Genomic DNA, 15,594 nt, shown 5'->3' on the forward strand with positions numbered 1-15,594 from the left:
GGCTGCCTACCCCCATGTAGTGAGTCTAAAGCCAGGGCAGGAAAGGAGGACATTTGCCACTTCAAAGGCATGCCTTTAAAGTCTGTCCCACTTCAAAAGCATCACTGGGTGTAGAGATTGGACATCAGACACCACCACCGCCACCACTTCAGGAAACTTCTTAACCTGTGGATACTCTGCCAGGAAGGAGGAGTGCGGGACTCCAGGTTTGCTCTGCTGATCGCTGCCCTCTTGCCGGTTAAGGACTGGACCTGCGTCACTTGAACCCAGTGGGACTCCAAGGGCTAGTTAGCTGGTCTCCCGATCTGAAGAATCAGGGATATAATAGGCTTCTCACAGTGCAACTGCACCTGGACTCTGCCATCTGTTAGCATATCCTGCCAAGTGGTGCCACCCCAGTCCTGACCCAACTTGCTTATCAGCAAACTGACGCATCTTCTCTGACGAGAGAAGCATCCCCGAGCAGAACTAATGAATCTTCTCAGCTGAGCAGCAAATCCCCTAGCAGAAAAAACCCATCGCTGCTGTTGCGTGGATTGACTATCGCAAAACTCGCATCGCCACTTAAGGCATCTTGGGACTGACGCATCACCTTTGGAACCACCGCTGTGCTTTTCCCAGAGCGAGCTCCTTGAATCCCTCATCAATGGCAGCCTCAAAGACTATGCCGGACAGCCACATCGCAGTTTTACCACATATTGGAACAGACATCGCCTCCACTGTGCCTTGCATCATCAACACAAGACTTTACATCTAAAGCCCCATCAACCGGATTCTCGAAGCATCAGCCTCGTGGCATCTCAGAACCGATGCATTACCTCTGCTGTGGGAAACATCTTTGAAGCGGATCCACTCAAAGCTCCACAACCAGATTTTAAGGTACTTTGTTCAGATGGCCTAATTGGGTCCCTGTAGCGAGCCTGGTCTGGTGCGACCAGATTTCCCCAATAGACTTTTTGCTTCTTGGCACCATTTTTCACTATAAACTTTAAAAATCTTTTTTCTGGTTCACACTGGAATCCAGTTTAAACTGATGAAAAATGGGAGTGGAGCTCTGTAACAGTGCTCGAAGGCACAAAAAGAATGCAACTAATGTTGGTAAGCAGGGGTGATGCGTATATGCGACTCCGCATAGTCACTTCCGGGGTGGAACAAAGCAAACATGTAGCTGCATGCTGCCACCCAGTTGTTCTAGACTTCTATATCCAGAATGGCACGCCAGGGATATTGTACAGTTGAGGAATCTGCAGTTAGAAGTTTACATCAGAAAGCACAAGCCCATTACCCAACAATGAGTGCAAACGTGCAGTTCTAGAATTATCAAATAGCAAACCAGTGTAACCAAATTCTCCCCTCCAATTCCCCCAAACCAGTACTAGGCAACCCATGTGCATTTATTGAGACAAGAACTGTTACCGCTGTAACTCGAGACCGTGATCTCTGGATCTTCTGCAAAATTGCGGCGGGAGAAACCTACATGGAAGTGATAACATCAGGCAACAGAAAGGTTACTTTTTATCATCTCTAATACTTACAACTTTGGTGTTTTCTCCAGCGTTGTTAGAGTATTTATGGACATAGCCACCATTTCTGATCCAGCAAAAGTAGGGCTGGATACATCAATGAGACCATCCAAGGTCACTCTCTCACCAGAATGTTACCAGCCTTGTTGTGATTGCAGCAATGCATGATATGACTGTCATTAAAAATAAAATAAGTGAATCATACTAACTGGCCATCATGGCTCCATAAAAAGACGTGGTATCTTCAAGCTTCATTAGTGACTTTACCAAGCAAAACAAAAGTGATAGACCAAGTCGTGCTGTTCTTCTACCAAAGTGAGCGAGTTTGAACGTGGCGAATAGACTGTAATGTGACGTGCACAAAAGTGAATAACCCTCATCAGCTCTAGGACTGTACATTTGTCATTAAATGGACTACGTCTGAATTTAGTATTCTTGGTTTTACTTAGACAATCAGTTATCTGGTTAAGTTATCTGACTAATGAATTAGGGAGACCCTATTTGAGATAATGCAGAGGTTGTAGCATCCCCCTAGATGTTGATGGGTAAGCATCAAACATGATCCATTTATTTTGCCTAGAGTAAAAAGTAGAGCATCACGGATCTTCTGAACTCTCATGACAAAAACACCTGGCCTTGTGCTTAAAGAAAGCACAGTAGTGCGTCCAACAAATCTGGCACCCACAAGGACCGGGCTAAACAATCAGATAACATCAAGGGCACGGAAAGCTTGCCTAGCCCTCACTTATCCACCAACCCCTTGACTCAGGCACTGCATCAGCAGGTTTCAGTCTAGATTTTAGCTTACGATAAGCACATGAAGTAAAACCTATGCATCAAACAGCGGTTGAGGAGACAGATTTCAAAAGCAGCTCTACATGGGTACTGAAGCTGAAATGTCCTAATATTCCCATTCCTCGAGAAAAATAGCCTCCTTAACGTATTCCCTCTGCATGTGGTTATACATAGCCACCAATAACAATTATGTTCTTAATACTGGCCTTCAGCGCCAAACTGAACGCCTAGTACATGTGGCCCATCTTCACCGTCTCCAAAGACAACTCTTAGTTTTATAGGGCCAGAATAGTAAAACTGGTAGAAATTATATGGAGCTGGTAGCTACTGCTCAGATACATTTAGTTCCCATGAGACACAGGGCCAAACTGATTTGCATATGGCCATGTCTGAACTGGGGTGGCAGAGTGGGCTAAAGAACGGTGATGGATTAAACCCAGATCTGTTGACTGGGTGTGAGTGTTTGATTGGTTCAGATGCTCCGTCCATCACCACCCCCTTTTGTACCCTTCAGATACATTTAGTGGCCAAGGTGTACTGATCCCAGAGCAACCAGGCATTTTTTTTAACATCCTAAAGGAGTTTACTTTATGGAACCAACCAAACAACCCATTGGTTGTCACTTTTTTCTTTTGAACCAACTAATCTGTATATTCAGAATGGATTGACAAATGTAGATCCACAGCTTTAACACCACAGAACCAAGCCAAAGTGAGTGCTACTGGACGTGTAAATACTCAAAAATGATACTTTAACACACCTTAAACCCACACCCTTGTGTTGTGATAAACGAACAAGAAAAGTTACCCCTAGAGGGTGCAACATAACCGTCTGGTTCCTCTACAGAATACTGCCGAGCCCGGACTTTAGCACGACGAGTGTCATCCCTTCTAGAGAAAGTACAGCGCACGAGAGGCGGCTGGGGAATACGCCGTTCCTCATGATCACCATAAACATTGAAACCTGGAAAGGGTTTAAAAAGCCAAGTCATACCAATACTATTCAGCTGCCAATAAAAAGTGACAATTAAAAATGTGGAATTTATTAAACTTTATACACTGAAGGTGCCCAGAACAAAAATATTCATCAGGTTTTAGTAACTTAACAAGGTGGTGAAAAGCATCAGCAACAAAGGCAGATAACTTATACAAGAATTATTATTTTGGATAATCACAGGCATTCTTCATACTTCAATTTACATATTCTTCATACTAGCCCTGTAGTATTTTCTTGGTCTTCCTTTGTCCAGCATCTGCTTGATATGTACTCCATTCTGTAACGCAGTGGCTGGGCCAGGTTAAAGATTCTAAAAGCTGTAGCTGATCACGAGAGGAAGAGATTTGTTATGGAGTGGAGACTCAACACATCAAGAGATGGCACAAAGATCGCTCTGCTCTCCGGGTGATGGGGCTTAAAGGAAGTCGTTACTTTGGTCAGAGCGGCTTGCTTGGGGAAAGTTTATTAGGTCCTTACCTGTTCCTTTTGGGAGTTGTTAACTCTGGAGTACGTGTTAGCGGTGAAATACAAGTAAGGGATCCGCGTTCCATCTAATTATGTCACTGCGCACAATTAGATCAAACGCATAGGATGGCACACAAAGCAAAGAAACGCGTTCCAGCTGAAGAAATGAACACAGAACCTGCCAAGGTAATGGCATCAGAAGGGCAACGCATCGTGAAAAATACGTTGCAACGTTTTCGTCTCAGCGATCAACAATCTGTGGCATTCTGTAGCAACTGACTTACCCATGCTGATTTTTCAAGAGGTTTTCCATTGACACACACTTTAAAAGAAGCACATCAACGCAAAGTATATTCGGCATAAGCACGGAGGAATTTGTTCAAGGCACAATGAGCTAGTTGAATTTGGGCTCATAGGTATCGATGTGGTATGGAGACTCAGTCTCTGCATTCCTACATCCTGTGGTCCAAACAGAATCCCTGCACCAGGATCTCTTTAACTAGAGGCCATTGAAAAACGCTATAATTTGTGTAACAGTGATAATATTAAAACGCCTGACAGGCATAGGCTACTGATAGACGTTCATCTCATTCCTTTCAGGAGACTTCTGAGAAATGACTGGAGAGAGGTTGAGGGCCGGAGGGCAGATCAGAGGAGTATGTGAAACCGAAGGACTCAAAACTCCTCTGACTACATAATAAACAAGCATTTGCAATGCAATAGGTCTCACATTTACAGAGTTTGAGCTATTGGCATTATAAATGACACTGTCTTATTTATGTGTTTTAAAAACCTGAAATTGGTGCATAACCATGCAATTTGTACTTATCGTCCTAGCTTTTGAAAAGCAAAGCTGCTGTAACTGCACATCCTTTACTACCAGCCATGCTTCTCGCAAGCAAGGACTATAAGTTCAAGTGCGTGTTTACGCACTGCTTGTAGGTTTTCAAAACGCAAACAAAAGGCATTGGTATTTACAATGCAAATAGCTCAAACTCTCGCTGTATAGTAAATAGCTTGTAAACAGTGTGAAGTACTGTGAACATATGTTAAAGTGACGCCAACAGTAAATCACTATCTGAGACTTTGAAAAGAAGAAGCTATGTGCTTTAAAAAAGTAGTTGTGTTACATCCTAATAATCAAATGTGCTTGTTAGCTATGTAAATGTAGTGGAGGAAGCAGTATTCTGCCTCATGTAAAGAATGAATGATCTGCAAAATAATGCAGCTATTTTAAGGTTTTAAATATAAAGTAGTAAGCAGCTACAGGCAGGGCAGAGTACTGCACAGACTAATTTCAAATAGGACTTAAAATATAGTTTGCGAATAGGCAGAAGTGTTTATAGATGCCCTTTTCCAAAACAACCCTTAGACTGAGAGTCCTCTGTAGACTACGTGCGCAAGCCCACTGTGTTACGCTTATGACAAAAGAGCCTCTTCCCCCACCAATTTAACATGGAAAGAGAACACCAGTTTACAGCTTTATTGTATCTAAAATTTGTAAAGGCGGCTTGTCTTCTTTTATAATTTTTAGCTGTTGCTTTATATGGATTGTAATGAAGTTGGGCATGTTCTGAGAAAAATTGACGAAATAAAGAAAGTTTACAATAAAGAAAGAAATATAGACCTTTATTTTGGCATAAATAAATGTACTGACATCTGTAAAAGTGCCTGACAATATTTTAAATATAAAGAGGGAAGCAGTTATGGGTAGGGTGGAGTACAGCACAGAGTAATTTCTCTCATGGCTTCATATATAATGTGCGAACGTCTAAAAGTATATGTAGATGAGCATACCCTAAACAACCCAGAGAGAGCCAGTCCTGCAAAAACAATGTGCCTTGGCCCTTTGTGTTATGCAGATTACAAAACCACCGCTTCTGATGGACAGGGAAACCCAGTGTCTGTTTGTGCACGCTTGCGCAGTGTGCACCTGTGCAAGTGTTAATGTTTATTACATTTCTTTATAGGCTGTGTTAGACGCTTAGAAAATCAGCGCCTGAAAAAAAGCCACATTCCCACAAAAGTAGCATATAAAGGGGGTCCCAGTGTACATCTGTGCACGCTTGCACACCGCTGTAAGTGTTCATGTATTTTCTTTTTTTCTTACACTGGTTCGTAGGCTTAAACGGGCAGGGGCTGGATAAAACATCTAAAATAAAATGCATCTAATATTTTAGTTGTAGAGGCTAAGGCAATGAACCAAAGATAAATGTATAGAGAATAGACTTTTCCATATATATATCTAAAGAAAGAAAGGCACCTTAGTAATGTGAATGATTTCCAATTGCAAAATACACTGTTGTATGTCAGGAATTAAAATACCGGTGGAAGGACAACTTTTTAGAAAACCATTCTGCATAAAAAAATTATGTTGTATAGCGTTATATTGTAAAATAGACCAAGAAATCCCTAATGTTTGTGTATTTGGTATATAATTTAAACGAGCATTAGTGAAAGGAAGGACTTTACTAGATGTCACCACATATTGGCTACCGAGCATCCTCTAAATTCACTGTAGAATAGAGAGTACTTAGCACACAGTTGAGGCCTTAAGCATTCATGGAGCAGAACAAGATCGTGAACAATAATTAAAGAAACGGAGTAAAACGCTTTTCCGTGGAAACAGATCTTATCGTAGAGTTTATCAGTGCTTGAAGTCTAGACTGGCATTTGTCATCCAACTGAGTTAATTGTGGTAGAGCAACATATGTTAAGTTAAGCGTAACAAATTGGTTGAAAAAAGTACGCAAAATATTAACAATATAGCTGTGACTGATGCCTGAAAAATAACTAAGCTTAAGTTAAATGTTTGAAAATAAGCGTGTAACCAAGTGTACAAAATTAGGTAAATGTGCCATTAAACATTACATCAGTAAAACATGTTTTTAATAGCTCATATGTACATTTTAAACAATTGGGAAAAGTTCATTAAAAGCAAATTTGTCCAATTGGGCTGCCACAAACAATTCAGTGCGTATTAAATATATAGAGGTACAGTGATATTAGAAAATGTACATATAAATAGGTGAAATCAGTGTGTTGTGTTAAAAAAAAAAAAGTAGGTGTGCAAGCTGTAAGTTTGTGCAGTATGGGAAATGTTAAAAAAGACGTGTAAAGATAGAAATTGCAAAAATGTACTTAAAGGCACTATTAAACATTCCTTGCAACATCTTTAAAAGCACACTTCAATACATGCAATTAATCAAATACAAACTTAAGTGCTTTAATGCCTAGTTACGGGTAGTAAGCAATATATTAATGCAATCTCAATGTAATGGAAGGTATTTTAGCATAAGCAGCAGTAGCACCTTTAAATACCTACTCATTTTAATTGCCGTGTGCACTTTGCCTTCCTTACATTTTTGCAAGTTAAAAGATTTGTAAAAAGGTTTTCAGCACCTTGTTGTTGTAAGAGTCCGGAGAAAATAAAAAATACCAAATATCGGCAGGTCTTGTGGCACAAATGTACGAGTTACTTACCTTCGGTAACGATGTATTTGGTAGAGACGTTGTCTAGCTGCAGATATCTTAACTTAGAATATCCCCAGGCGTCAGACTGGATCCAGAAATGTTTTGGCGCAGCAACTCTGTGCGCCGGGGCATGGCGCCACATGAACCCTCCCTGTCGTCGTCCATGTATGTCACATCAGCGAGGTGATATAAGTCCATCCCTTCGCGCGGACGTCCATTTTCTTTGGAGAAACTTTTCCGTGGCACCAACAAAAAACTGTGAAAGTATGGGAACAGTGTGTGAGGGATGAAAACACCATCATAAAAGGCAGAATTAGACACTGCCGACATATGAGTGAAAAACCAAAAAAAAAAACCACAGGCTAAGCGAAGACCCTTCCCTGAGTGCAACAAGGGGAGAGGGGTTGGCCTAACGGCGAAGGCGCTCGACCGTGGACCTGGGGAACTTGGTTCGAGTCTCGGTAACGATGCCAAAAACCTCCTGTGATTCTGGGCAAATCACTTAATCTCCCCGTGCCTAAAAAAATGAAAGTGTGTCCTCATGTAACGTAACTGGTGCTATGTAAAGCGCTCTGATAACTGATTCGGTTCGGTTCAAGTTCGCGCTATATAAAACTCTCTAAAAAAAAAAAAAAAAAAAAAAAAAAAAAAAATAGAGCATCTCAACAGACCGAAATATACGGATATCGCCATGTAGAACTGTGTCGTTTAAGACAAATAGAGCAAAGAAGAACAGTGCACTGTAGGAAGGAAATGGCCCTTCCCATATAATAACGAAGTTTGGAACCAGTGCACAACCGACCCCCCAAGAGGTCGACCAAGAGGAGACCAGGGCCCCGAGTCAATAGAAAGACTGAAGGAAGGGAAGGTAACTGGAGAGGAAAACGAATCTCCTAGTGCCGTATTACAGGAAGAAGCCCCTCAGCAGAGGTTAACCGTATATGGAAACACTCAGAGGGGAGCCACAATTGAACTCCTGGGAGAGCTAACCCATTGGCAACTGAAGAGGTCAGTGGAGAACACCACCCTTTAAGGTTCTCGCAGAACGGGGAAGCTGGGTGGGTGTTAAGGAATCTGCGGCTAGTCAACATCTCTACCAGATACATCGTTACCGAAGGTAAGTAACTCGTACATCTGATAGAGACATCTAGCCACAGATTCCTTAACTTAGAATAGATACCACAGCCATACCCGAAAGGGGAGGTGGGTCTGCGACAGTACAACAGAGAACGCCAAGCATCCGATCCGGCAACAGAGTGGCGGATAAAGCGGGAAAGCTGTGGGGGAACAGCCAGACAGCAACCCAAGCAGCTCAAAGAGCAAAAATGACAGGATAGAAGATATCCAAAAAAAAAAGAAAGAGAGAAAGAGAGAAAAAAAGAGAAAGAGAGACCACTCTGCTTAATGGAGGACGCAAGTACACCGACCGAAGCTCGAAATGAACTTGAAGAGCGGCAACTAGAGCCTAACAGACCAGCTCATAGACGAAAGACGAAGGCAAGAGCTAGAACCGGAGCACTGCGTTGGGAATAGCCAGTGGGACAACAAACATGCCAAGTGCACACACAATCCCTAAAAAGTGTAATTAGGGGCAATTCTAAACCTGCCGAAGCAGGTAGAAACATGCAGCAAGTAACGGCCAAAGAGACCTTAAAGTGGCTTAAACAAGAAGCATAAGATTGCCCAACTGGGCAGTATGAAGCCAAAGTGAGAAACAACCACAATATAGACTTGCAGGCAGTAGTCAAGGACCAGTGCCATCAGAAGAGCTGTCCCGGGAAGTGGCCAAAAATGCCAAGTTGAACGAATTGTGGGAAGAGTCTCAGAATCTGAGACCAAAACCCCAGAAAAGACACATACAGCGTCGACCCCAAATGGGAGCATATGGCTCATTGGGAAATCACACCAGTAAGCAAGGAGTAACATATGGGCAACTTGCAACAACTCAGAAAAGCTCCCCCATACATGGAGATATTGGTCCAGACCTCGCATCCTCTAATAGAGGTGGCGACATAGGAAGAGGAATACCAAGGCAACCGGCATGTGTACAGAAATGTATAAACATAAAATTATGTAGAGACATAACTAGTCAGGAGCAAGAACATGTCCATACAGGATCATACCTAGTACAGTAAGGGCAGGTAAGAGCCGTTTTTGAAGAGGATACCATGAAACCTCCCAAGGAGGTGGATGACCATGGCGTAAGCAGATGCAACAGGAAAAAACATAGAACATCGTACAACGGACCACCAGGCGACACAAGGAGTCCACAGGATCTCCAGGCCCAGGTGAGATAAGCAAAGCTATATAATAGCATACAAGTACCCCACATGGAGTATGCATACCCCAAACAATGGGGAACACCTCTTAGGGTAATAAGCCAAGCCAAAGGAGCGCAGTAACAGACCGAACCAGGGAACATGACTTCCGAGCCGTAAGACATTACCAAGCTGTACCATCAGCTCAATACCACAGTCAGAGGACCAGGCACAGCAACCTGTGGAACACTGCCACAGCAGGCCATTAGGCAGCTCAAAGCAAAACACATCCAAGGGATGCCAATAAAAGGGTAATCACCCTTGACTACAGCAAAAGGAAGACTTAAAGCTCACTACCCATATTAAACACAGAGCACATCTAAAGGATGCAAAATGAAACAGTACCACCACGGAAGAGAGGCCTAAGAAGACCTAAGTGGAAGGACAAAAGCCCGCAAGGAGCCAGTGAACCGCCGACTCTGCGTGTGCATCAATCAGCAAAACCCCATCAAAGGGTAAGTTAACCAGTCGCTCCCGGATATTTTCAGGGAAGACGCTATCTCGCAACCAAGCGTGATGCCGTAAGGCAACAGAGCCCGCCATAGCTCGGCCCAAAGAATCCGCAGTATCTAAGGCTGAGCGGATTGTGAATTCAGCAAGGTTGCGGCCATCTCGGAGGTGAAGGAGATCAACGTGAGCACCTTCAGAGGTGGCAGAAAGCAAAGACTGCGCAGAGACCCAAAGGGCAGAGGTAGCCCGAGCCAAAACACACACTGTATTAAAGGACCGTAGGGCTGCACTAGTGGATGCAAAGATGTTCCTTCCCCATGACTCAAGCCGACTGGACTCCCGAGAGGGAGGAAGTGCTTGAAGGGGCAGGGAAGGAAATGCAGTCTAACACAACCCCCTGTGCATCAGGATGCACAAAAAGACAAACAGGATCATGTGGAGCAGGACGGTGGCGGTGCAAAACTGAACGAGCCTCCGGGTCACCTGAAGCAGGTCGGACCCAGGTACCCAAAAGGGCATCATGTAGGGAAGCCTCGAAAGACAGAAGGGGCTCCACATTCCCAGACCCACGGTGAAGGACCTCAAGCAAGGGGTCCACAGACAAAGGGGCAGAAGCGGGTTGCATGTTTAAAATGCGGGTGGCCAATGAGACCACTCATAAAAAAAGCCGCACCAGCCTCTGTAGCCCTCCGCGGAGGGAACAACAGCTCATCAATGGGGGAGGGTTGTAAGATGACCCTCCCAAGACACTCAGGGTGTGACCAATGCCCCACATAAGGGAGCGCCATTGAAGAATGAGTATCCTGATGGGGGTCCTGGGAGGCGAAGAGCCTGTCGGATCTGGGAGCTCCTGAGGAGGCTTCACAAATTCCAAGGGGGGCACTGGCAACAATACCTCCAGTGACGCCGGGCGAGAGGGCGGCGCCAAACTCTCTCCAGAGGCCTCCAGAGAAGAGCCCAAAACTCTGCGTCGACAAGGTGCCAAAACGACACGTGTGGGTGCCGATTGTGCCTAGTCAGGTGCCGACTGGGCAGCATCCAGCATCGAGTCGGCGCCATCCGGTGCCAAAACTATGACAAGATCCCCTTCCGAAGGAGGAGAAGACGCCGGAGCTGGCGGGGCAAGGTTTCAGCGCCGCCCCAGTGCCGACTCCGCCTCATCCATGACAGGCTCCGACTCCGGTGAAAGAAGTAGAGGCAAGCCTCCGGCTCTGGACAGGCAAACGCCTACCCGGAAGCCCGGGGTGTGCTCCAGCCAGGGCTATGAGCACCAGCAACCACCTGCGGCACCACAGGGAGCCCAGCAGGGCTATGCGGCACGGCAGAGGCGCCGTGGGTCATAGAGGGGGACCCAGCTGGGCCGCACCCTAACTACTCAACGTGGACCGTAGAGGGGGACCCAACCGCGCCGCGCCCTAATGACACCACATCTCCGATGTTGCTGGGGGGCAAAGGCTCAATGGCGCTGGGGGCGAACCAGCGGGCAAGTCCGTCGGAGATCCCACAAGAAGCAGAGGCCCCAAGGACACCCCAGGATCGGGAGAGGACCCAAGGGAGGCCTGCAGAGACGCGGCATATGCCTCCACCTGGGTCTGAGTCGCCCCCACACTCGGAATGGGCGGATAGAGGGGGGGACGACTGTCGGGGGCGCACGTCTGGAATGTTCCATTAACCAGTGCCCCTGACAGAAGAAGGGGAGGTTGAAGACCTCGGCGACAAGCGCCTCAACTTACCAAGCGGCGAACGACTGCCCCGGGCCTCAGAGGGCGATTGACGACGGAACCAGACTGTAGAGGGACCTGCCGTTGATAAAAAGGCCGGGGTGTGAGACGGCTCCGACTGGGACATCCGTGCCGAGAGAAGCACAATACGCAAAAACAATAGGTGATGGACAGAATGCAGAACAATGTCATACATTCACCCCAGTACAGAGATCTGGGTCTAAATCAATCGTTTTTTTGCTCACCATGCCTTTCCAGTTTGAACCCAGCTATATGCAAATCAGTCTTGACCCTATGCCCCATGGGAACAGTCCAGCCCGAACTGCCAAGCCAGGTCCTCCCTGGACTGGAAACAAGCATTCAAGGACCAGTTTCGGGCTTTCTGCCCTCATCAGCCTGGATAGCTTGATTCCAGTGGCATGGAGAGCACGGGACTCACGTCTGAGCATACCCGTCCCACTCGAGGTGACAAAAGCAAAAACAACAGGTGATGGACAGAATGCAGAACAATGTCCTACATTCACCCCAGTACAGAGATCTGGGCCTAAATCCCTCGTTTTTTTGCTCACCATGCCTTTCCAGTTTGAACCCAGCTATATGCAAATCAGTCTTGACCCTGTGCCCCATGGGAACAGTCCAGCCCGAACTGCCAAGCCAGGTCCTCCCTGGACTGGAAACAAGCATCCAAGGACCGGTTTCAGCCCTCATCAGCCTGGATAGCTTGATTCCAAATCTTTTGACTGGGTGTGAGTGTTTGATTGGTTCAGATGCTCCGTCCATCACCACCCCCGAGAGAAGCACCATACGGCGCTCCCGCCGAGACTTCGGCTTCAGGTGTTGGCAGGTTTCGCAGTCCGCAATGGTGCTCGCCCACACACCACATACAAAACCGATGCGGGTTCGTCGGGACATCTGCTGCGAACAGGAATTACAAGTTTTAAAGCCAGAAGGCATCGCACGCTGTTCCTGACGCAAAGCCTCGAAAAGGAGGCCTGAAAACAGGGCAGAGGAACCGCTCACTCCGGATCCTTGTTGCACGTGGAAAAGAAGGAAACAGACGTCAGTGCGCCAGGAGGGACTTATATGACCTGGCTGATGTTAGGTATGTGGACGTCAGGGCAGGGTCGTGTGGCGCCGTCCACTGGTACACAGAAGTGCTGCAAAGAATTTCTGGATCCAGTCTGATTCCTAGGGATATTCTAAGTTAAGGAATCTGCGGCTAGATGTCTCTGGCAGGTATCATGCAACATGTAGATCACGGCCTAGGTACAGCTAAATTAGCCTTAGCTTGACAGATTCTCTTCTACTTGGCAGGCCTTTGCTGAGTTGCATTAGCTTCCTGTGCCAGAAAGAATTATTTTAAGGGCACTGAGCATTACATTAAGATCAGCTTATAAGATTTGCCCTAATTTTTTCCAAAAGAAATTTAAACTCTACATACAATTTCAGGCTCTGCGATCCTAAACAGTAACTCTTCTCTGCATTCCAAAATTTAGGAAAGCTATAATCGGTGGTCCTCATGCCATTCCAGTCAGAGCAGCTCCATGCTGGAACAACTTAAGGCTTTCATTAGGAGTATGCCAGAACTTAATGGCTTTCGGAAAAGGCTTGAAAACCTGTTTTTGCTGCCTAAGGCACAGGTACCACAAAGGAGTTACACACATAGATAAGTGAAAAGAAAAAGTACTGCTCCACAAGTGTATTTAAAATGTAGATATGCATGTTAACGAAGTATCCATAACATTTTAATATGGATTTGACGTTGACCACCTTCACAACAATGGTGACCACATTTTCGTTTTTTGCAAGTCTTAAAAACTATTTTCACTATAATGTCCCGCAAAAGAATGTCCAATTGACCATGTGAAGTGAATATAGCATCATAGAGTGCATGTCAAGTTCAATAGCCTCAAAGACCACAATATCTCCTATTCTGAGCATATAAAATAAGCGTTTTTTCCCAAAACCGTGCACTGGTACCAGTGTGATGGGATCAAGAAAGTCCCAAACGAGGGGCCTGGAGGGTGAAGAATGTCCCACGAAAGAGTCAACTGACATGATCACAGAGGGGAAAGAGAGTCAATGTCTGCTCAACAAACAATGACTACTTCCAAGAAATTGGAGACTGCCACCAAGATAGAGCTTTTCATGACAAACTTCAGTGACTCTACAGAGATAGACTACAGTCCTAATAAGTGGGGCAAATCGAAGATGTTAAGTGAGTCCAACATAAATGGGTTGAATGAACGAGGCCAATAAGAGAGCTGAAAACTCACTTAAGGAGTGACCCACCAACCTGGAATGGAGTCATGAGTAAAGTCATCAGTTGGGTAGTGGGTGATGTCCTCATTAACTTGTGGATCACGATATGAGCACCCAGTCACCAAAAGGCATTGTGTTTTGAGCCGATGTTGGCTTCTGAACAGTATTTTCAGGTTGCCAAACTGCTTCTTTTCCCAAATTCCTCACCATCCCAAGACTTGGAAGAGCTCCTATTTTATTTTCAGGAGCTTGAAGCAAGAACCATCTAACGCCTATGAGTATGTTCTAGCAGGATAAAATCTCTTTGGGAATACTCGGTTTAGTAGCCCACTGTGGACCTGAGGGATGGTCGCTGTCGTGGTAAAACTATGTTGTAAGGCATTTACGTTGTGCTGATGTTAAAATCTCATTGATAGACTGATTGGGAAGGTACAGACAGTGCTAGTGCAATCCTTCAGGAAGACAACTTCAGACTTGCCCAGTCCTTTGATGTTTGCAGAATAAACAAAAAGAACCAAGCTTACTAGCATGTATGACTATATAACTACTTACCTTTAACTTTCTTGCAAGTTGTACCTGAACGTAACCACAAACCTTAAGTCAAAAATGGTTTATTTTGACAGCATTACAAACATAACTCACACAAAACAAAAATCTTCTAACAGAAGATTGGGCCATAAAAATATACAACCCCAGCAATGAACATGAGCAAAACAAGAATTAAGTAGACACATTAATTGCACTCCAGCAAATAGGGAGGAGAGCTGGAATTTTAACAGTTGCTTCAAGAGGTGCGATATCCCCACACCACAAATGCACTGCCAGGATTTACCAAGGAGAAGCCCCGAGTCAGGGAAGGATAGGAACACAAGATTTAAAGTGAGATGGTTTGCAGGGTTCACAAAGTGGAGGGTCTAGCCGCCTTGCTTTTTGACATTCATTGCTGCCTTCTGTGCGCGTGATAGACGCTGCATTCAAACTGCATTTTATCATTTATTTAAAGCGCCGCTTTTCCTGTTTGCGCGCATTTCCCCCCTCCGCCTCCATTTTGTCGGATTGTTGTTGTTGTTGTTCTGGTCATCCCGAGCCCGCCCCGCCTCCCAGCTGAGACGCCCTCCCACTGACCATATCAGCGCTCCACCACAGTAAAGCGCCGTGACTCGCTCGTTTCCCCTGGACTGAGTGGTCACTCCCCAGTGTCCTGCTGCGTCACTGGTATCGTTGCTGCCTCGCTTTTTGCCATTCATTGCTGCCTGCTGTGTGCCCGATAGACGCTGCATTTAAACTGCATTTTATCCTTTATTTAAAAGCGCCGCTTTGCCATTCATTGCTGCCTTCTGTGCGCGTGATAGACGCTGCATTTAAACTGCACTTTATCATTTATTTAAAGCGCCGCCTTGCTTTTTGACATTCATTGCTGCCTTCTGTGCGCGTGATAGACGCTGCATTCAAACTGCATTTTATCATTTATTTAAAGCGCCGCTTTTCCTGTTTGCGCGCATTTCCCCCCTCCGCCTCCATTTTGTCGGATTGTTGTTGTTGTTGTTCTGGTCATCCCGAGCCCGCCCCGCCTCCCAGCTGAGACGCCCT

At 45.4% G+C, this 15,594-nt stretch overlaps 1 protein-coding gene across 2 annotated transcripts in view; it reads right to left on the reverse strand.

Moving 5' to 3' along the window:
• LOC144819236 (PC-esterase domain-containing protein 1A-like) overlaps positions 1-15,594 on the reverse strand; it is a 359,196-nt gene that overhangs the window by 84,190 nt on the left and 259,412 nt on the right. For both annotated transcript variants that reach the window (XM_078677207.1, XM_078677208.1), the window contains 2 exons: positions 3,126-3,281; positions 1,417-1,473 (listed from right to left, as the gene is read on the reverse strand). In XM_078677207.1, the coding sequence (XP_078533333.1) occupies positions 1,417-1,473; positions 3,126-3,281 (213 nt within the window). The remainder of the gene's footprint in view (positions 1-1,416; positions 1,474-3,125; positions 3,282-15,594) is intronic.

This window comes from Lissotriton helveticus, chromosome 2_1 (genome assembly GCF_964261635.1).
Source record: "Lissotriton helveticus chromosome 2_1, aLisHel1.1, whole genome shotgun sequence".
In the NCBI taxonomy this organism is placed as follows: Eukaryota; Metazoa; Chordata; class Amphibia; order Caudata; family Salamandridae; genus Lissotriton; species Lissotriton helveticus.